Source organism: Periophthalmus magnuspinnatus, chromosome 4 (assembly GCF_009829125.3).
Source record: "Periophthalmus magnuspinnatus isolate fPerMag1 chromosome 4, fPerMag1.2.pri, whole genome shotgun sequence".
Taxonomy (NCBI): domain Eukaryota; kingdom Metazoa; phylum Chordata; class Actinopteri; order Gobiiformes; family Gobiidae; genus Periophthalmus; species Periophthalmus magnuspinnatus.
Genome location: NC_047129.1, coordinates 25,684,306 through 25,706,709, shown reverse-complemented (window position 1 = coordinate 25,706,709; position 22,404 = coordinate 25,684,306). Strand labels below are relative to the sequence as shown.

The following is a 22,404-nucleotide window of genomic DNA, read 5'->3' as shown; positions in this document are numbered from 1 at the left end:
GATTCTTTTAATAAATCATTTAACTTGGATGGATGCGATGCAGCATGACCACAGTCTGCACGTTTGATGTTGCTCACAGTGGTCCATGGGACCGCTCAGGGAGTTTGTGTGTTTGCTCAGACTCGTGAAAAATTAGGGAACATTGGTTGAATGACACATGTTCAGTGTTAACAGTGTTCGTTGTACAGTCTGACAGCAGCAGGAAGGAAAGACCTGCGAAACCTCTCCTTCACACAGCGAGGGTGAATCAGTCTGTCACTGAAGCTGCTCTCCAGGGCAGACAGAGCGTCCTGCAGGGGGTGAGACTCATGGCCCAGCATAGAAATGACCTTAGCCAGGACCCTCCTGTCCCCCACCTTCTGCTGAGTCCAGAGGACAGCCCAGGACGGAGCTGGACTTCTTGATGACCTTGTCCAGCTCTGGCCCTTCCTGTACAGTGCGTCTGTGTTGTGAGTCCATTCCAGTTTGTTGTACAGATGAACATCCAGGTACTTGTGTGATGTGAGTTTGTATAGAGATGTTAGTGAAGTGTCTTGCCCAAGGACACAGTAAGAGTAAGCACTGACTGGAGCTGGAGTTGAACCACCAATGTACCTCACTGTGAGTTGTGAAAACTTCTTATGAACTCATAGAGACCAGTGAGGAGTTTTGCTGTGACATTAACACTTTCAACTAGTATGCTAACACACACTTCCTGATTCTGTCATTGAAAAAAAAAAATCTAATTAGCTGCAGACAGTACACAGCAGGCTTATTTATACCTAAAGAGTTGTTTATACAATATATCTATACTTTCAAATGTTGCTCAAATACATGGGAACAATTGGTACAGGGCCTTTAAGATCTCCTTGGAGACAAGTGACAAGTCATCCACCAGAAAAGTTACATAGTGCATCTTTGCAATACACAAGACCACTTCACTTCCCCCTCTGGCACTGGAAGCATTGTATTGACTATAGGTGCAGCCTCGATAAAGAACATGCTATGGGCTTTTAATTAAAAAATGAACCTCTGTGTGTTGGAGCAAGGTGTAGATATGTCACAGCACTTTGACCTTTCTTTATAAAATGTCATCTGCAGCTGTTGGGTTCTGCACATGCTCAGTAGGGTCCGCTCTCCCACCTGAAGATTTCATTACAGGAGAGCTTCTCAAAAGGGGGGAAAAGGGGGTGTGCCGGTTTCCGAATATAACTTAGAAAACTTATTTTGCTAACTGACTCCTCGCTGCCTTGATGTCATACACTTTTCAGATATGAAAAAGTAACTCTAAGCCTAAACTTTAGTGTTTTTCACGAGTGATGTGTTTAGAAGTAGTGTTTGTAATGTGGTATTTGTTTATGTCAATTCAAGAGCTTTTTTTAAATACAACGGAAAAGATATACGCTAGTGAAAATGTTGTTTTATCAGAAGCACAGTTGAGCAGAGTTTCCTCCCTCGATGCAGATCTATAATAATAATAATAATAATAATAATAATATACTGCACTTTTCCAGATGCTCAAAGATGCTTTACAATTTCATGCATTATTCATTCACTCTATTCTCAGGGCTGGTGCTACTTCTGTTGCCACATCTGCCCTGGGCTAGACTCACAGAAGTGAAGCTGCCAATTTGTGCCATCAGCCCCTCTGACCACCAGCACGCACACACGCACACACACACACACGCACGCACGCACGCAAAATGTCTTGCCTAAGGACACAACAGTTTTTGCCACTGGCGCCCCACTGTGGCATCTGATATTACCATCCAAGTACTAACCAGGTGCTGGCTTCTGAGATCTGACGAGATCGGGCTTTGACAAGTTTAAAAAAAAAAAAATTATTATTTTGTGTTAAACCTGTAAAAATTAATACAGGTTTGAAGCTACAAAACACATTGTTTTCAAGACAACCACTACTGTAACTTCAATACTCAATTGTTATGGGTTCACAGTTGTCTTGGTTGGGTTTTGTTTGAGTCCAGCTTGATGTAGATTTGGTCCTGTTCTAGTCCTGGCTCAGTTCCGGTTTAGACACACCCAGCATTGTTCCTGTACACGGATACAAGCCGCTGTACCTGATTTTTTTTTACTGTCTTAAAAACAGAAATACTTAATAAATGATTTGCAGTGATCCAAAGTTATTCCTCACTTACCTTATGCATTCCAAGTTTCCTAATTATTCACCACGATGAGTTTATAAGCACTTTTCACAATTCTCAGAGGCCAGAGAGAGTTTTGCCGTGATGTTATAGCAACAACAACTAGCATGCCAACACTCACTTCCTGATTATCAGACAATAAAACGCTTTATAATTAGTTCAGGACAGCACGCAGCGGACATACTCTCATCTCAAGAGCTCTTATATAAAATATCTTGACTGGGGCATGGCATTTTACTCAAATACATGAAAAAAATTGGGCGCAGGACCTTTAAATGCAATGGTGACTAAAATTAAATTGTATAAACACAGCTACTTAGCCTCCATAAAGATTAAATAACGAAGGCTGTCTATTGAGTACACCATATGCCCCAAATTATGCATTATATATAATTAATCAAACATATTCCATAGAGTTAATAGGATAGAGATTGCCTCATGCATAATTCACAGCTACATTTAACTTTTTAGCTTTACTTATTCATGACAAGTTGTTTTGACAATATTCACAAATCGAGTTGTTGCTTTTCACCCCGCTGCTAAATGCCCATTAATTAGATTTCTTTACAATATTTATAAATCACATGTCATTATCCGCAGTTCCAATTTTCCAATATTAAAACGTATTCATTGCATCGCCCCAATGTGTGCGAGGAAACGGGTTGAAACTAGTCACTTAAACTGCATAATCTCCAATCAGCTAATTTATATGAAATATAAAATGTGTAATTAAGGTGATTAGTTGTATTTAGAAAGCCGGAACTGTACATAAATCACAGAACGTGTTAATATTTCTCGGGTGTAATGAAGTTCTATGGAAATGTGCTTATTAATATGCAAATAGCGGCGGTTGGGGTCGGCGATGAGCTGAACCCACTGGAGTACATATGTCCGCCGTGCAGGTGATGTATAGTCGCGTCTGTGGAGAAAAGAGCTGACGGGAGGATTATGCTGATTTCATATGAAGACATGCACAATACTTCTTCAGCTGTGTTCTGTGTAATAGCGGCGAGGAGTGCGTATATGCCATTTTACACCATCTTAAAGGAGACAGATTTAAGTGCATGTGACAGATTTTCACGTTTTTCAAATTATTACTGGGTTTTATGGGTTAGTACTTGTCATCAGTATTCGGGATGAAGCTAACTACAAGCACTGCTCCGTCTGAAAATCTATTACTCAAGTTTGAGTTTACGCTGTGCTTTGTTTAAACGCAATCTGAGCATAAAGAACTGATTTATGAGATGGGTCCTTCTTCTAATATGCATGGTGATCTTGTAAGCTCCATGCTGGTCTGGACAACATCTTCATGAGTTCCCATACATTCTGTAGGTCTACGCCCCCCCTGGTGGGCACATGTCATTTACCTTAGCCTTAGTAAATGGTCCTTCTTCTAATCTGCACGGTGATCTCGTAAGCTCCATGCTGATCTGGACAACATCTTCATGAGTTCCCACGCAGTCCATAGGTCTGCACCCCTCTGATGTGCACGTGTCATTTACCTTAGTGTTAGTAAATCAAGATACAGATTTCAGATTTCTAAAACATGCATTTTACACAATATCTTTTAGTTGTATTTTAACTAGGATACAACAGAAAATTTGTTTGATCGATCACCTATCCCCACAGCTCTGAGCTTAATTACACTTACTTTGTGTTTCCAGGGTGAAGTGGTTGATGTACAGTATGGCAGTGTGGAGGATCTGAGGAAGGTCAAACGGGACCTGAATCTAACCAGATCCAATCAGATTGCAGTCATGAAGCTGGGCCGGGCTCCTCTGCTCTATAAGGTAAGACATGTCCAGGAATAAAGATTGCAGTATTTAGTAATTGGAGATTGGAGAGTTAGCCAAGAGGTTAGTTTCCATCTGGTCCTTCACCAAATGTACAGAAGGCCACTGCATATCATTAAACGTATCTATCTCCAAGTGGATGACCCCATTAGGCCAAGTTACAGGTCAGATCTGGAGAGACATCACTGTTAATGCTAAGAATAAAAAGTCTTTCAGGGTATTTTTGCACAATAAAAACATATTTGATTAAATAAATGCAAGACAGATATGTTTAAAGAACATGTATTGTGCTTTTGTCTGCTATACAGTGGTCCCTCATTTGTCGTGGGGGTTATGTTCTAAAAATAACCCGCAATAGGTGAAATCCGCAAATTAGTCAGCTTTATTTTTTGCAATTATGATGTATGTTTTAAGGCTGTAAAACCCCTCACCACACACTTTATACACTTTTCTCAGACAGGCATTAACATTTCCTCACATTTCTCTCTTGTTTAAACACTCTCAAAGTTCAAACCTTCGTAGATTTTTAAAAATGAACTTGCAAAACTTGGAAACACACAGCACTTCAGAGTCACACTGCGATCGAACATTTATGTAAATTTGGCTGAACACATTCTGTACTCTACAGGAGACACGGCACAGAGGAGACTGATGGACAATGGTCTACAGTCCCTTAGCCAATCAGGACGCAGAACACAATGCATGTTCGTATGCTGTAAAAAAAGCAAGAAAAATTGCGAAACAGCGAGGCCGCAAAAGATGAACCACATTATAGTGAGAGACAACTGGATAGTTAAAATCTATGACACTTGTGGATCATTATGTTATAATTTGGACATTTTAACTTGCAATATTGTTCTAAAATTAATGAAAAGTAACAAATCTTCTGGCTTAAGCATTATAAAACTGTGGTGGGGTCATCACAACAAGAACTATGCAGCTGTTGGCACCTTTGATGGATAATGGCATATCATGTTAGCGAGTAGCAGTTTTTTTTTTTCCCCCCCTTTGTACAAAAATAACTATGCAGTGCTGTAAATAAAATTGGAGATTGGAGTAAGTACAGAGTAGTAGGTGTGCGCCGGTAGTGGTGAAAACATAGGTACACCAGAGCATTACATCTTGAATACAGGAGAATAAAGTCTACTCAAACATGCACGAATCACTCTAAATACAACTTCAAGAGAGTACATGAGAAAGGCAACAACTACAACATGGTTAAAAGCTCTGAAAAGCCGAGAGTGCGGAACAGGTCCGCTTTAATGTCATACAGTGAAACAACACATAGCAATAACATTTACATGGAAAAACAGGTGCAGTCCACCAGAAAAGTTACATATTGCACCTTTACAGTGGACTGTCGGACACGTGAGTGAAACTCAGTTCAGTTCAATACATGTGCGTTTTCAAAAGATCCCAATACGAGATTAATCTTTTGCAAACACAAAAGAAAATTCTTCACAAGCCGAGACAACAGCGTATAAATATGTCCACATTGAAGACTCCCTTAAGACTACCACGGCATTTCAGCTCCGTTTTGAGCAGTTTGATGAATGCGTTCCAGAAATAGCCCAAGTGAATGATTCAGTGATTTCTGCCGCAGCTGTTTCCGCGTGCCATTAGCCTGTGCATATGAGCTTAGTGATAAATAGCGGGCTAATGAGGCTGAACAGGTGCGAATGGAGGTTCAGGCACAGGGAGACGTGGGGTCAGTATACGTCGCTTATATTAACACGCGCGCACTCTTAAAAACCCATTATGTTAAAGAAGCACGGGGCTCACCAGGGAGGCCAGCAGCAGCAACAGGCCGGGCCCTCGTTTTACAGCTTGAAGAATGGGAAAACGCATGCATCATAATGTGTCTATGAACGAACTGACAGGGCCGTGCATGTGAGAGGGAGTGATGGATGAGGAGGACGCTTTTCTTAAGCATAGACGGCCATTTTGTTTAAAGATAGGTATTGAATCTGTCACAAAAGGAGACAAATACCTGTAGGTTTAGTGGTAGCAGTACAAGACGTGTAATAAGAAGTAGGGCTGTGTAAAAATAATGGAATATCGCTGTACTTGTGGGATATAAATTTGATTATCGTTACCATGTTGTATCGATACCAGCTGCTGCATGAAACTTTACTAATATTTTTTGGTATCTTTTACTAAATGATTTTTGTAACAGTGCTATAATTTTGTGATGTTTAGAGGAAGGAAACTTGTAATACATTTGACATATGTTGTGGAAAAATGACAATTCTAGATGTAAAGTACCCCATTTGCGTTTATTCTTTGTTACAGCAGATACAGATATGACAGAGCCCAGGCCTGCCCTGACCACAGACTGGACCTTTCGGCGTCTCCCCAGTCTCCATCCTCGAGCATCTGAGCTCTGACTATTTATACCAGAATGACAATGCTACATACATTTCAAAGCAGAGTGACTTTTGTTTCACACCCATGAGATAATGAACTTTTACACTTAGACAAGTAGAACAACAACAAGTTTCCTGTGGGATGGAGACAGAGCCTTCACTCATGTTAATGTCTGGTCTGGGTCTGACAGACTGACACAGATCAAATGCTTTTAAAGACACTTAAATTTATATCACACTGCTGTTGGTTCAACATACCATTTGCTTGCTTTTGGGACTCTCAAAGACGCTTTACACTGTTCATCCCACTCTCAGTTGCAGAAAACTACACTACGTATTTTATAGTTCTAATCATTATTTAAAGAGCCCATATGATGCTATTTCCTGATCTATGCTATAATGCTGTTTCCTCATCAGAAACATACCTGGAGTTGTATTTTGTTTCATTCACACGTTTAACACACAAACCCTTCATATTTAGGCTGAGTTCTTTTCTCAAACAAAAAACACTCTGTTCCACCTTGTGATATCATGTGGTAATACAGGAAGTACTTCACTGTGTTTTTAAACTCCATACACCTTCACAAGAATCATTTGAATGATTTTAGTCCTGGAATTGCCCATTTCTACTGAACTGATGGTAAAAAGTAGCTGTTAACTTGAAAACTACCACTTCATGACATCACAAGGTGGAACAGAGCATTTTGAGCTTTGAAAATGTAGACAGACTAATAATAAATGGTTACTGAAACGTGTGAATGAAACAAAACAGAACTCCAGGTATGTTTTTGAGCAGGTAATGGCATTATAGCATGGCTTAAACCTCACAAGAGTCGATTTTGCATAATATAAAACGTTTCTTCCAGTTTGTTTCCTGAACTGGGATGGTGTTTCTGTGAGGATACTGCATGTTCACAGTTTCTCATTAAGTCTCCCCCATTAACCATAAAATCTCTCCCTGCTGATCTTGTGTGCAAATCCAAAATGGCCAATATATATTTTTAACTACATCTGTCCAGCTCTCCTTGCGTGGAGATATCATACAGGACAATTATATGGCACATGCCCAAACCATTAATTTCTATTAAGAGAGCAGCTCTGTCCATAAATCTCAATGCAGGACCACATCAGCCACATTGTGTTGTCACATTTACCCATCCGAACCAGAATTTATCTTATTATCGCTGACTTCCTATCTTTATGAGACCGGTTATGAAGATACATGGACTCAGACCAGAGGGAGATTAATGCAGTCTTTGTCAAGTGCTATAGAAGATGGCTGAATATAGATACATAGAACCCACATGCGCTCGTGGCCTGTAAGCATGCCTCATTTGAAAGCTTTAACTACTAGCGCTAGCACTGATTGATGCTCGGCTGTAGGTGGGATGTGGGTTGGGTAGATTCAGATCGTAGAGTGCTTTTTATAGATTTATATTCAACTGTTTTTGTTGTATAATCTGGCAAACCACATGTGTGGGAATCTCATTTTGCTTTCTGATCATATGAGCTACCATCCATAAGTTTATTTGATTTTTTTTCTCACCAGTAGATGACAGATGTGCAACCTGCCCTCCCTTTCTTCCCCTCACCTGGCCTTTGTTCAGGCTCACCTGTGCTCTCTGGTCTTCTTCTGTAAGGCCAAAGCTGGCACTATCAGACTGCAGAAACGTAGAGAGCATCTTGTGGTGATATGTGAGAATACAACAGGTGTGAGTTAGCCTAAACTTAGTCTAATTACAAATGGTAGCTTTAATGTCATGTGTAATGTAAGAAAGCAAAAAAAAAGTACTTACAAATTGCTTTATTTTATTAATTTTTTTTGTCATCTTTTCAGATGGGGGATCTGCCATATGCTCATCTCCATGGAGATGTCTGAAATGTTCCACAGTATGGTGTTAAACTATGTTGATAATAATATCTCCACCAAACTTCACCAGAAAAGTTACATACTGTTAACAGCGCAATATGTAACTTTTCACCAAAAAAGTTACATATTGCGCTGTTAACAGTGTCCTTCTTTTTGTGCACAAAATATTAACTAACAATAAGCTATGAATATATTTAAGGTGAATTTAAAAAGACACTCCTGGTGGATAGGATAAAAGCTTAAATTTAGATATATTAATTTGAATCTTATTCTGTATGTTACTTACAGAAGTGTAAGAAAAACATGTATTTTTTATAATGTAATGTTTTCATATAAAAATAAGGATTGTGTAAAATGCCCAAAATGGACCATATTTGGGACATTTAAAACAGAAACATGAAAGAGCCAAGTTTAAATTTCTTGCTTACTTTATACATATTATATACAAAACGATTTACAGAGGGCGTTTTGGATATGTTAGCCTCATTTTTTGTGCTAAAACTTTAATAAATCAGGCTTGGAATTAAATATCAACAAATCCTTTGATACGATTCTTCAAAATCTATGTCCTTGTGATGCATTTTGAAAAAAATGGCCTTTGAACTCACAATGTCCCATATGGCTTAAGTTGATTAAATGAAATAATAACACATCCTTTGGTGCAAATTAGACAATTTAGTTGTTTCCACATGAAAGCATGTATGCTAAGACCATTCTGACTCCATCAAACTCCAGAGTTGAAACCTTTTTGACTGTTCTACATGCGTGTTCTTGAATCGCATCAGCATATTAATACACTATAATTAAACAAAAAACATAAAGATAAAATTGTAGATCCAATTTAAACTATAGCTTTTAGGTTTAATACAACATAATTATAACATATCCCTACATTAAATTAAATTACACTATTGTCCAAATACACAGCACATACGTTGCATTCCTCTTTCAGTCCATCTCTATCCGTGCATGTGGGTTATGGACGCAGACATTACCTGCAGCCAAGCATCACTCATGCACAGTGACATTCCCTGGAGATCTGGAGCTATATTTGTCCACAGAATTAGATTTCAAACACATTTGAGTCAGGCTTCGTCTCAACATGGCTGAGATCCAGGTGTATATAGTTGTGTTTTTGTATGGTATGCTGCAGTGTGAGGAGGCCTAGTTTTAAAGGACAGCAGTGACAAAGGAGTGACCGCCGCTGTTACACATTCAGTCAATATATGGAGCAATAACACAGGCTCAGACAGAGGCCATGGCTGTACCTGGGCTAAAAATACAACACGACGATGTACGCTGCAAGATCTATTAGAGATTAGAGAGAGACAATAGGTACTTTTTATGAATTCGCTAAGGTGTAATGTTGTCTTACTTGTTGGTAATGGATGTAGGATGTAAAAATGCTCCTGTGTCATGCAAAAACATTCATATTCACCACACAGCTGAGGTTCCAGAAGTACATTTTCTTTGAAGTTCCCCATATATTTTTCAAAAACAATAAACTATTAATAATTTAAAGAAGATTGCGCTTAAGCCTGCTATGTAGTTCTAATCTTTGGCACCCGTGGATCATTATGCTATGATTTTTATGTTTTAAATTGCAATATTTATCTAAACAACAACTTCATAAAAGACACAAGTCTGCTGATTTCTGTGTTAGAAAACTGCAGTGTCCAATTTGAGCTGCCGTAAACGTCATCACAGCAAAGAGCCTTGTAGCTGTCTGCTCTTTCGATGGATAGCTGCAGATCACGCAAACAAGCATTGGATTTTTCTTCATTTGTACCAACATGACTAAGTAAGAAAATCCTCCTAACTAACAAGCTTGGATGAGCAGTGAAATGTCTTCACTCCGACAACGTTTTGTCCAGTTTACAGGCTTAACTTTGGCTTTTTTATGCATCAGGCCTGGACAACTGAGGGATTACACAGACAACATGACAAAATTATGTGTGTATCACTTATTAAAAAAATAAACTTTAAAGTAAGTACAGAGCAGTGGGCGTGTGTCGGTGAAAACGGAGGATGATTGCTAATATGGCATCTTGAAAATAAGTGATTAAAGATTGCTCAAACATTCACAAATCACTCCAAATACAACTTCGAGAGGGTACATGAGAAGGAGAAACAACTATAATATGGTTAAAAGGAAATGTCGATTTTGCAGTAAAGGCACATGCTTAAAAGGCACAACCAGCTATGTGACAATTACTGTCAACCTGGTAGTTTTCAGTCCATAAAACTCACTTAAAACTTGGCAGTGCTCATCTGTTTATCCAGTTTCAGAAATATAGTTTGAATTAAATTATAGTAGATAGCCCCCAGGAAGTCTGGAAAAACTTAATGGCAAATTTCCATTAGGAACTTCAAAGTGGGCAGTCAGTATTGAGCTCCATTATGTACCTTAGAAACTAGCTGACGATGTTGTTAGCTTAATACAAACTGTTATCTGTAATTGGAAAATATAACCTGTATGAGATTTCACACTATCTAGACAAGGTTATATAAACATTTTGACAAGGCTGGTAAAGGGCATATGTAACAGGCAGCATTAATCTAACCACAGTGCGTTAAACTTCCAGTGAAAGATGCTGAACACAGTAAACTTATGTAGCATCATTTATTTCAAATTCTAAAACAGACCTATTATGCAAAATCGACTTTTCAGAGCTCTTAAACATGTTATAGTTGTTTCCCCTTTTCATTTCCACTCTCCAAGTTGTATTTGGAGTAATTTGTGCATATTTGCAATCTTTAATCATTTATTTTTAAGACGCCATATTGCCGATCAATCCCCGTTTTCGCCGACACTGGCGTACGCCCACTGCTTTGTATTTACTTTGGTCTCCAATTTAATTTCCTTAATCAGTGCGTCGAATACAATACAAGTGAAAAAAAGTCCACTACTCGCTAGCTCCATGTGCAGCTATCCATACAAGGGGCCGACAGCTACCCGGGGCTCTTTGTTGTGATGACGTTTACAATGACGTCACCTCCCAATGGGCGCCAACGTGAAAGTCAGCGGGCTTGTTTCTTTTCTTAAGTTGTTTTAGATTAATATTGCGATTTAAAATGTGCAAATTATAACACAATGATTCACAGGTGTCAGATTAGAAGTATATAGCAGACACAAGCACAATAGGTCTTCTTTAAGGGACACCTGTCATGCATTGCTCTTTTGACTTTATAATCTATAATGTTGTCCCCTGATCAATCATGATGAACCTGAGTAAACCTGTGTATCGAGGTCTTTTCCTTCTAACCAGCTAAGCACACTCAAATTACTGTATATGTCCACTCTCCTGTCGATGACTCTGTTGCCCTCTCCTCTTCAGCTGTCCCTTTTGTCCGAGCTGGGCTTTGGAGGAGCTCTGTTGTACGTGGATCCATGTGACGCTCCTCAAGGTCAGAACATGTGGAGCCAGGCCTTCAATGTGACGCTCAATCCTGGAGGAAACCCGACACGTGGTCAGTGACACTCTTTTGTAAACTACTATTGTCATGTGAAGCAATGTATTTTAGCATCTCACATTTAGCTGCTGTATTAGTTCAGTTTTGTGCTACTCCTTGAGACATTAGGACTGTTGCTATAGCGATGAACACTTTCAAACTAAATATTCTATCTTTTGAATGGGGAAAAAGTACTCAAAATGTTGCACAGAAAGTTGAAACACATGAATAAGCAGGCTGTGCAAATGCATAGTGTCCAACCAGCCACTAAGGTTCACAAAAAGTTCAGTCTACCATCACTTTTAACCTCAGCGGGACGTTTACATTTATCATTTATTCCCTTTTGTGAACAATTTGATGAAAGGGAATTATCAAGCCCCCTGTCTGTAAAACATAAAGGAAAGGTTATAACCCTCATATTTTCATATCAAACATTCTGGGAAGAATTCAAATGGACAATTATTCCATGAGACCTTTTTTCTTTATAACATGTCCCTAAATCTAATTCAGTTTTGGTGATACTGGTGTCAGCTTTGATATGAGAATTGTTTATGGTCAGTCTACTGCTCCCAACCTCAGCTTTACTTGTTCTTATTACCATGGGAAATACAAGTTCCTTTGTTACTCTTAATACCACTTATAAAGGAAGTAGATCAGACATCGGAGGCCAAAAAAGAGTCTCTATGTGTCCAGTTGTCTGTTACCAAAACTGAGCTATTGGAAAATGTAAAATTTAATCTTGCTCTCTTAAATGTCATCGTACAGTAACTGCTTTTAATTTTATAACAAAAAAAAGTTTTAAGTTTTGGGAAGATTTTTTTTTTAACCTGCCACTCTATTTGTGTTCTGTCAAAAATGAAGTACAAGTCAAGGTGATCAAAGTTCAACTCCGTTTTTATTTTAGGAAACTGGAATACTTTGAATGGATTTCAAGAGCTGTCACGGATTGGGAATGTCCATTAATTACTTGTGACTTGTGAGCTCTGTACTTGGCTGCTGTTCTTTGTGAATGTTTCATGACTGTCTGCCTGATCCACACTGTATTTAAATGGTCTTCCCACGATGGCTGACCCTTGACCCTGGCTCATGTCCCTACTTCCTGTTCCTGTTCGCTCTGCCCACTTCGGCCAATGGGGAGCTGTCATTACGGCTGCTGTGTCTTTAGTCTTTGTTCCGGTCCATTTTGTCACAGTGGATGTTAGCTAAAAGGTCCTGTACCTGATTTTTACTGTCTAAAAAACTTAAAAAAGAGAATTAGTTCATTTCATAGCCCCAAGTTCCCTTGTCTTAGATCCCAGTTCAGTCATGATTCATAACAGGGAAGTCTGGATATGGATTTTTTGAGCCAGTGCCGATATCTGGCCTGCTGCTTTGGCTAATAACCGATATTTACAGATATTTAGCTTTTAAAAAACATAGCACATAGATGCATCTTAAGCTGAAGTAAAGATCACAAATTAACTTTTCCCTTTTTCCCTTTCCCTTTTTTTTGAACCAATGACACATGGAAAAAAGACACTGCCGTTAAAAAATCTCGGTATAGAATATAAATAAAAAATGGCTGATACCAACACTGGAACCAATATATCTTCTCCCTCAGCCATTTCGGGCTTTAAGAGTATTTTAGACTTAGCCCAATGAGGTTCAACTGGTCTTCCGATAATTTATTTGTATAGCTTATTTTTTCAGACCAAGATTTAGTTTGTTTTCATCGCTGACAGTTTCGACCGGTCACTAGCGCTCTTCCTGCCTTTAGCGGTAGCAACACAGCACCAAAACCTGTTTAAATCAACTGAACGTACACGTCACAGCAACATCACGTGACCACTCTGAGGAAAACCGCTAGCAAGCAGTCGAAAATGTATGAAAGGTATGAAAACAAACTACGAACTAACTAATATTGTAGACTTATTATAGACCAGATCTCGTCTAGTCTTGATCACGCCTTGGATATACTCATACGTATTATATAAAGGTGGTACACGGTGACACAAAGTTTGAGAATGATTGTCTAAGCCTCCGCTGGCGTGTAGATTGTGTTAGCATAATAGTAAGTGTGTAGTTTGTTAGCGACAGATGCTCGCTGTCTGCTCCGCTCTCCTCACACTCTCCGGCCCAGAGCTGATGGAACACACAGTGAAGGACAACTCATTACTCACATCATGGCACTGGCACCGCGTCACGTCATTGTATTCATTACACAGAGGACACTATGTAGAGCGGGCATTCTTAAAGGAGCCAACTGCTGCGTAGAAATCAACTCAAAGCACATAGCGGACCGATTTCTGCTAGTATGGTATGCGCACCAGTATTGATCCACAGTTACCATGCACACAATACACACATTAAGAAAGAGTCACACAGGTTTTAGACGGCCAGAAAGCACGAAAGCATGAATGAAATAAAAAACTGATTTAAAAAACACATTTTCAGGAACCTGCGATCAATACGAGAGTTTATCGTCTTGTTTAGGTGTTACATTTTCAACAGAAAGGGTGTGTGACTAACTGAGGGACCAAAACGCTGTGTGAATAAGTGAGTGAAAGTGTGCGGGAGTTTTCTTAAACTTTCAGATCATGTGCTTCTCCTCCGACGCACCTGTCGCCCAGACAAGTGCAGAGTTTATACAGAAATGTTTGGCTAACTGAAAAAAATTGTTGAGCCAGCTTGTGACTGTAATGTTATGTGAGGGGGAATTGTACGGAACAGTATGAATCAACTCACCTGCTGTAGTTCCAACTAAGTGAGGTATTTATGGAACTGTGTGGTAAAACAAAGTAAAAAGTCTAACTTGGGTAACGCACTTCAGACGTAGCAGTGCCTCCGGTTAGCTTGTTGATGTCATTATTTGAAAGTGATGCTTTTCTCTGTGGAGATAGTTACATAATAATGCCATGCTAACATTTCAGGCAAAGCAATAGAGCTAGGCGTCGTGTTGTTGAACCAGTTGAGATTTTTAGACGCAAAATACTTACAACATTTTAAAGTACTATGACACTTTCGGCAACATTTTTTCTAAAGTATCTATCATCGTTTTGTCCGACAGATCAGAAAGTTAAATAAAGTTTTTAACATTTGATTCCAAGCTCTTTAAAATCTCCATAGAGACAAGCAGGAGATGATCCCGCCACCAAAAAAGTCACATAGAGCTTTGAATGAGTTTAGTGAAATCTGCAGCTCTACTTGTCTTCTGTGGTCATATATATCTGCCTCTAGGTAAATGCTTTAAAATATACTGTATGATCAAGGAGGATAGTTGACCTAGATTGGTCTTGTCCTGCTGCGTTTCATTCACATAGCTATAATTGGATAAGCGTGCCTTTGTGGGGGGCTGGTCTGTGCTTAAATGTATTCTCCATATGAGCCTGATGCACAGAACAGAGGCTCCCCACTGATCAAGGCTGTTTACTGAGTGATCATCGCACATATGCATCTCTATAGCTCCTCTTTAATGCAGATGTGCTCTGATGTTCTGTGGAGGAGCGAAACGGTTTGATCCTTTAATGGAATACGAAGAGTGTGCTAAACAAAGGCATATGCAGGCAATGCTCAAGATTTAAACTGATTACTATGTTCTAGAGATGCACCAATCCACAAGATTTTCAATAATGATACTTTGGCTTTAAGAATCGTTCGTTCCTCAGGTTTATTTTCCTACCTGATCCTTGCATTAGGAGTTTAAACCATGTTATAACGTTGTTCACTCACCTTTAGCTTACTCAGAGTTGTATTTTTGATTGATTCATGCATGTTTGAGTAATCCTGTAGTGTCCTGTATTCAAGCTGTGGCTTGTTTCCACGTACTCGCTATCCCGCCCGCTGCTCTGTTATTACTTAGAGTTATATTAATAAAACAAGACTACAGGTAATACACGAAGGGTTCGAAAATGTCACGTAACGATTTTCCAACAGTTACAAGTAAATGAAAATCTGCTGATTGCTGAATAGAAATGACACTATGAAGAGGCAGGACCAGTCAGTTCTGCAGTTTTGGACATAAAAGTACATGTATCTGCCAGTATTGAGATTTCTAATTTATTAAAATAAAATGGAAATGTAAAATAATTATCTATGCACAGTAAAAAGTTTGGACACATCTCACGACTCAATGATTTTTTTTTTGTTTTTTTTGTTAGTTTATTTTTTTATGTTTACTACTTCCTATATTGTAGATACATGCAGAATCTAATTAGAATGAAGCAATGTATATATAGAACAGGGCTGTCCAAACTACGGCCCAATTGATCAGGAAGTATTTTTTACTACAAACTGAAGAGATTCTACCTCTATAACCTGAATAACATCACACTGCATTGTGACATAGACCTAAAAATAATCTTCCAGGTCTTATTAACGGTACAACGCCTCTGTCAAAACTGTAAATGCACCATTTGACTCCCTGTATCGACACTGGTCTGTGGCCCTCCGCTTCAAATATGTTTCAGTGTGCGGCCCTCTGTGAAAAAGTTTGGACACCCCTGATATAGAATGATATAGCAAAGGAAAAACAGTTAAATAACTCTAAATATGTTTTGTATTTTAGATTCAGAGTCCTCAAATTAGCCACCATTTGCTTTGTCGACAGCACTGCAAACCCTTGGCCTTCTCTCAATGAGCTTCATGATGAAGTCTCCTGAAATGGTTCTCACTTCACAGGTGTGCTTTGTCAGGGTTCATTAGTGGAATGAAAAGTGTGCAAAGCAGTGATCAAAGCAGAAGGTGGCTGTTTTGAAGAAGTCTAAAATATAAAACATTTTTAGAGTTATTTCTCACTTTTTGTTGCCTCATATCCATGTGTGCCTATTCATAGTTTTGATGCTTTCAGTTAGAATCTATAATGTAAGTAGTCGTGAAAATATAGAAAAGCCTTTAAGTGACAGAGTGTGTCCAAACGTTTGACTGGTAGTGTATGTTATAGTTTAATACTAAATGTCTTGGAGAAAAGCTTAATATGTCGTCTTTAACAACTACACGCCATAATAATTTTACCCAAAATCGTACCACAGCTGACACTCCCATCCAGACTAAGTGTTCCCGGAGCAGACAGTGTGGAGGCAGTGTGCAGCAGTGACAGATGTGGGGCTCACTGGTCTGAACTGCTGCTCTGTTAATAAGGATTTAGGCTCATCATACTCTGACTATGTCTGTGAGCAGCTGATGGAGAGGCGTGACTGACACCTGCACACGCTTGAATGGAGCAGACGAAGAGCAGAAGAGAAGGGAGAAGAGCATTTATCTTCTGCAATTTAAACACTTTTTATCAATATGGTTTGTTTAACTCATCATTTTAAGTGGATATAATGCAACATTTACTTTTATTAACATCTAAGTTGTAATTAAAATGCTTATTTACCAAATGCGTTCTTATGCATTTTAGGTGACAATGCTCAGAGAACTTTGATATTTTAGATTAATATCACTAAAATTTTTACGTCAATATTTTTACTCAATACAAAGCTCCACTTGAACATGAGACTTTCTTGTTATGAGGCTGAAGCATTTACCACTATACTGCTGTGGAACCACTATATAATGTGTTATTTAATAATTATATGTGTAATTCCTGATTCTATTTGATTAATCGTCACTCCAAACTCCAAATGGATACCCCAACAATACTAGACAACAGGGTTGCCAGATGTATAACTATCATATTTATACAATAATTTTGACCCCTGTATGATCAATAATAATGATGATTGATTGTTTAATGATTGATTTCCTTTCTGCTTTGCTGCTTGTTTTATCTGGATTCAGAGTAACCCTCTGTATTCACAGTACAATTCATTTCTCTTAGACAAAAAAAAAAAAAAACTGAACCAGGAACAGTAGTAAATGGCCCTCTGAGCGAGCATCAAGTGTGGCTGTCTCGTTTATAAAAGCGCCATCTGAAAGGGACAGCAGAAGTTGGCAAAGGAGTTCAAAAGTTGGATGTGTTCTGTAGATTGTATTTATGGAAGAAACTAGGGTTCAAACTACTAAACAGAGGATCAAACCTATTTTAGCAATATTTGTACTTGAAATGTATGGTAATTTGGGCTCTCTGATTTTGAGGATCTGGCAACTCTGGTATGCAAGGTGGGTGAAGTGTCTCTCTCCAAGGTCATGACGACAGTATGCAGTAGGGTGGAGCCACTGCCGCCCCAATGTGGAAGCTGGTATTCCCAATTATCTCCCATCCAAGTACTAACCAGGCCCTGAGAATACATAGTTCGGGCGCTCACTGAATCATCGCTAAGTAAAGGTGCTCTTCAGAAATCCTGAGTGGGCAGATGATCTTAATAGGTGTTTTTTTTATTTATTTATTTATTTATTTTCAAACCAAGCTTTAGTTTGTTTTCATACCTGGCAAGTTTCATCTGCTCACTAGTGGTCTTCCTCAGAGTGGTCACGTGATGTTGCTGTGACACGTCCAGTCAGTTGATTTAAACAGGTGTTGGCACTGCCTTCCTATGGGTTGAGGCACGACGAAAGCTCCATCTGCAGTCCGACTTCTTCAGGACAGTATCCCGGGTGTATGTCAGTGCAAAAAGGCCTCCTCGTCCCAGTTTAAAGTCCCGTGCATCTGTGTACACCAGTGTATGAATGTGTGCATGCGAATGGATGAGCTGTTGCTTGATGTAAAGTGCTTTGACTGCCTTGAAGGTGGAAAAGCGCTATATAAAAATGTGACTATATTGATTTATGTACAAAATAGCAAAATATAAACATCAGGTTCATGCAGAACAGACCAAAATGGCGAGACTGACAGCAGCAGTTGCAGAGAGAGGGGTGATGTGTTTTTTTTTTACAGGGATTTTAATCTCATCACCTAGCTGTGTCCCCAGATACAAGATAAATGAAATATACCTTTTTCTGAGCTCATTCTGATGACCTTTTTTATGTGCTTTTGGTTGTCAAGATGATTATCAATTCAGAAAGCAGAATGAACCTCACCAGAATCTCATTTGAGTTTCCAGTTTCATAGTTGAAATCCAGTTGGTTTAAACCTCAATGTCCTCTCTCTGTAAATACGAGCATATGCCACATACCAGACTTTGAAAGCTAATTCCAAATGACCCACAAAAGTAGTGCATAACTGAATTTATAATGATAGGGTATTTTCTAAAAGAGTAAGCTTTCGAGACAGTTATCAGCAAAGTTAATCTGAAGCAATAATAGACCAATTAGCCTCAGTGAGTTTGCATCTGATGACAACAAAACACATTCTTTCCGTGATCAGGACAAACACAAACAAGCTGCAACACATTTATAGCACAATAAGTTGAATAACAATACAAAAATAACAAAACAACCTCCATGTTTTCATCCCTTGTTCCGTATTGTACAAACCCACCAGCACACATTTGTCCTCTGCATGTTTCCCACACCTCCTCCCTGCGCTCCCTCCGCTCCCCTATTCCCTACCGTCCTCCTCTTCTTCGCTTGTACGCGCTTTGTCCTTCCATTTTCTGGGTTAAACAAATGAGAGCGCGTGGTCACCGGCTTGTGATTGCTCTGTTTGCCTACTCCGCGTGCCATTACCCAGCAGCCCTTGCATGTACGTTTGTGTGTGTGTGTGTACGCATTTGTGTGTGTGTGTAGAATAATATAATTGCGTTAACCTCTGGAGCTGTGTGAATGCTGCTATGATGATAGAGACAGCAGCTCTGACAGGTGGCTCCTCACGCGGGGTCCCTAGGGTTATTTAGAAACCTCTACTGGATTCAAATGAAGCCAATGAATGGGAAATGGTCTCATTAGCATATTGATTTAAATGCTAGCTCGCTACCTGAGGTCTTCTCCCTGCTTTGAAACGGACAGTAGTGATATGAGGAGGAGAATAGAGGTGCTACTGGGGCTAGTTTAGGTCTGTTGTGATCTTTCTGGTAGTAATTGCGATTGCCAGTCCAATTCATTATTTCCATTTGTGTTCAGGGGGTTTGTGGGTTGAAATATATTCATTCTCTCCAAGGCTGTTTTCGAATGGATCAATGGATGCGTTTTGGTGATTGCAGATCAATGCTAAAATTGCGATATATATGCTCAAGAGTTATCAGTTTGTGTTGATTCTCACGTAAAAATATCTGTACTAGCTGCTGCAATCATCACAACTGAACCTGGGTTGTTACTGCCTTAAAGGGCCCATGTTACGCTATTTTCTTATCTGTGTAATAAAGTTGTTTCCTCATCACAAACATACCTGGAGTTGTGTTTTGTTTTATTCATGTTTGACACACACACAAAAAAAAAAAACCCTGCATAGTTAAGATGAGTTCTTTTCTCAAACAGAAAACACTCTGTTCCACCTTGTGATGTCATGAGGTAATACAGGAAGTGCTCCACTGTGTTTTTAGACTCCATACACCTTCACTAGAATCATTTGGATAATTTCAACCATGGAATTGCCAATCGCTTCTGAACAAAAGGTAAAATGTAACCGTTAACTTGAAAACTACCACTACATGACATCACAAGGTTAAGCTTTGGAAAGGTAGACAGACTAATAATCCAGGGTTACTCAAATATGTGTGAATGAAACAAAACACAACTCTGGGTATGTTTTTGAGGAGCTAACAACATTATAACATGGCTAAAACCGCTCAGGAGTCAATTTAGCATAATACAGGACCTTTAATGTGCATATAGAGGACACATACATGTTTTTTTTTTCCATTCACAGTATAATGGACAGGTCATACTTCATGTTAAAGCTCAGACCCTCCAGAATTCACTCACTGAGCTGCAGACGCTGCACTAGCACTGATTCATGATTGAAATTGAAACATAGAAACTGTCATCTTGTAATTTAGAATAAAACAGCATTACAATTGTTACTTGTAAGAGCAATATTCAATTTTAATATGTTTACCTTGTATCTGGGGACATCTATTGGTCATTTTTATAGAATTTAAAATGACATACAATTCTTTTAAAATTGTAATAAACGTTTAATAAAGTTTATTAGTTTATCTGCACATATATGTTGGATTGATATCACAGTACTTATAGTCGTAGTACTCAGGAACAGATCCATTCAACAAACCATCACTGGCTCAGAAAGTTTAGCCACTTTCATCTGGTTTTGGGTAAACTGTACATGCAACAACTTTTGAGCTGAAGTTTGAAAAAGTCAAATAAATGAGATTATAACAGATATTCCAAAGCAGAATCATGACTTTCATAAATAGATTCTAGCACTTGAGGGCCTATAGATCAGAAAGAGCAATATGTTTTTGATATCTTGTCAGGTTTATGATGAGATTGAAGATGTTGAAATAAATTTGCCTCTGGCCCACATTCCGCTTCAAACTGAAATGCTATTTTAGCATAAAATATATTATGGTGTAACTGTCTGGTTGAGAATGATGAGGAAAAAACCCACCCAGACACAATGTAAATTATTGATTTAAAATGTGTTAACAATAGAAACAGATCTATTGACATCCTGTTCAAAACCACAGAACTAATACTCTGATACTGGCCCTGCTTATGCTTATGGCCTTCACCTTAGAAAAGCAGCAGATTTTCATTGATGATTTTTATTTCTGATAAATGTCTACACAACAATTTTGAACCTGTGTATGACCCAGAGTCCACATTTTGAAGACTTTTTAGCTGTAACTTAAATACCCAGAAACAAATAAGGGCTATGCAGATATGTAGTTCAACAGTGACCGCTCACTCCCTGGTTCTGGAAGTAAATTTTCCATTAATTTTTCCCATAGACTTTCTAAAAAAATAAATAAATAAATAAATAAATAAATAAATATATATATATATATATATATATATATATATATATATATATATATATCAAAAGTTTGAAATCTTGCTCAGCTGTGTGGTAACTAATGACTACCCCACCTATCATGTTATTTAAAATCTGTTTATGAAACTTTTTAAATCGCTAAGTTATTAAAGCGTTTTTTGACCAGAAACAACCACATTATGAATATTGGTTACCACATGGCTGATTAGCCGCTGTGATACTGTGATGCCTTTGAACTTTCCGAAAAGTCTATGAGAAAAATTAATGGAAAATTTACTTCCGGAAACAGCGTGGGCAGACACCATTGAGCTCATGATTGCAACTAAACCTCGATAATGATTGGCTGCATTGGCTCAGAGAGTAATTTTAGGCTTAAACCAACTGGATTTCAACCCAAATGAGAGACTCATTCTGCTTTCTGACAATAATCTTGAGAACCAAAACACCAAGTTATGGCACAAACAACTTGCCCAATGTTTTTGTAATTAAGAATAAATCAGCATTACAGTTGTTATCAGTAAGACTATATGATATAAACATGTTTACTGTGTATCTATGGTCACAGTTTGATCATGTTTATGGAAGTTAAAACCAAAACCTTACGCACGGTTCTTTATGTAGCCTTAGGTATGTTGTCAGTTATAACTATCACAAATTTTCTCCTATATTGTTACATATTTTGTGTCCCCATTGCCCTACCCTAGTTTACAGTAAAAGTTTGTTTTGGGACTTTCTTGGATGAGGTGCAGCGTGTTGGCTGTGCTGAGGCGTAAACCTTGTGCTTTCATTAGAGCTAATTGGCTGGTGTTAGTTTAGTGGGACAGTGCCGCTGTAGCATTAGCATCAGCTCCAGTGAATTATGTATGGGGGTTAAAGCCTCTCAAAGCATCCCTTATGATTTATTAATGTCGGGTTACACAAAGAAATGTGTTAGGTACGAGGCATGTGCCAGGAAATGAGAAGAGGTGTTGTGTTTAAAATATGGACATTTAAAGCTAAAAGATGATAATTTCTGTTTTCAACTTTTATG

The 22,404-nt window shown here is 38.6% G+C and overlaps 1 protein-coding gene across 1 annotated transcript in view; it reads left to right on the top strand.

Annotated features, from left to right (window-relative positions):
• The window catches only part of LOC117369890 (inactive N-acetylated-alpha-linked acidic dipeptidase-like protein 2), a 403,810-nt gene that overhangs the window by 238,626 nt on the left and 142,780 nt on the right, over positions 1-22,404 (top strand). Inside the window, exons 7-8 of the mRNA XM_055221431.1 lie at positions 3,806-3,931; positions 11,509-11,641. Of these exons, the coding sequence (XP_055077406.1) occupies positions 3,806-3,931; positions 11,509-11,641 (259 nt within the window). The remainder of the gene's footprint in view (positions 1-3,805; positions 3,932-11,508; positions 11,642-22,404) is intronic.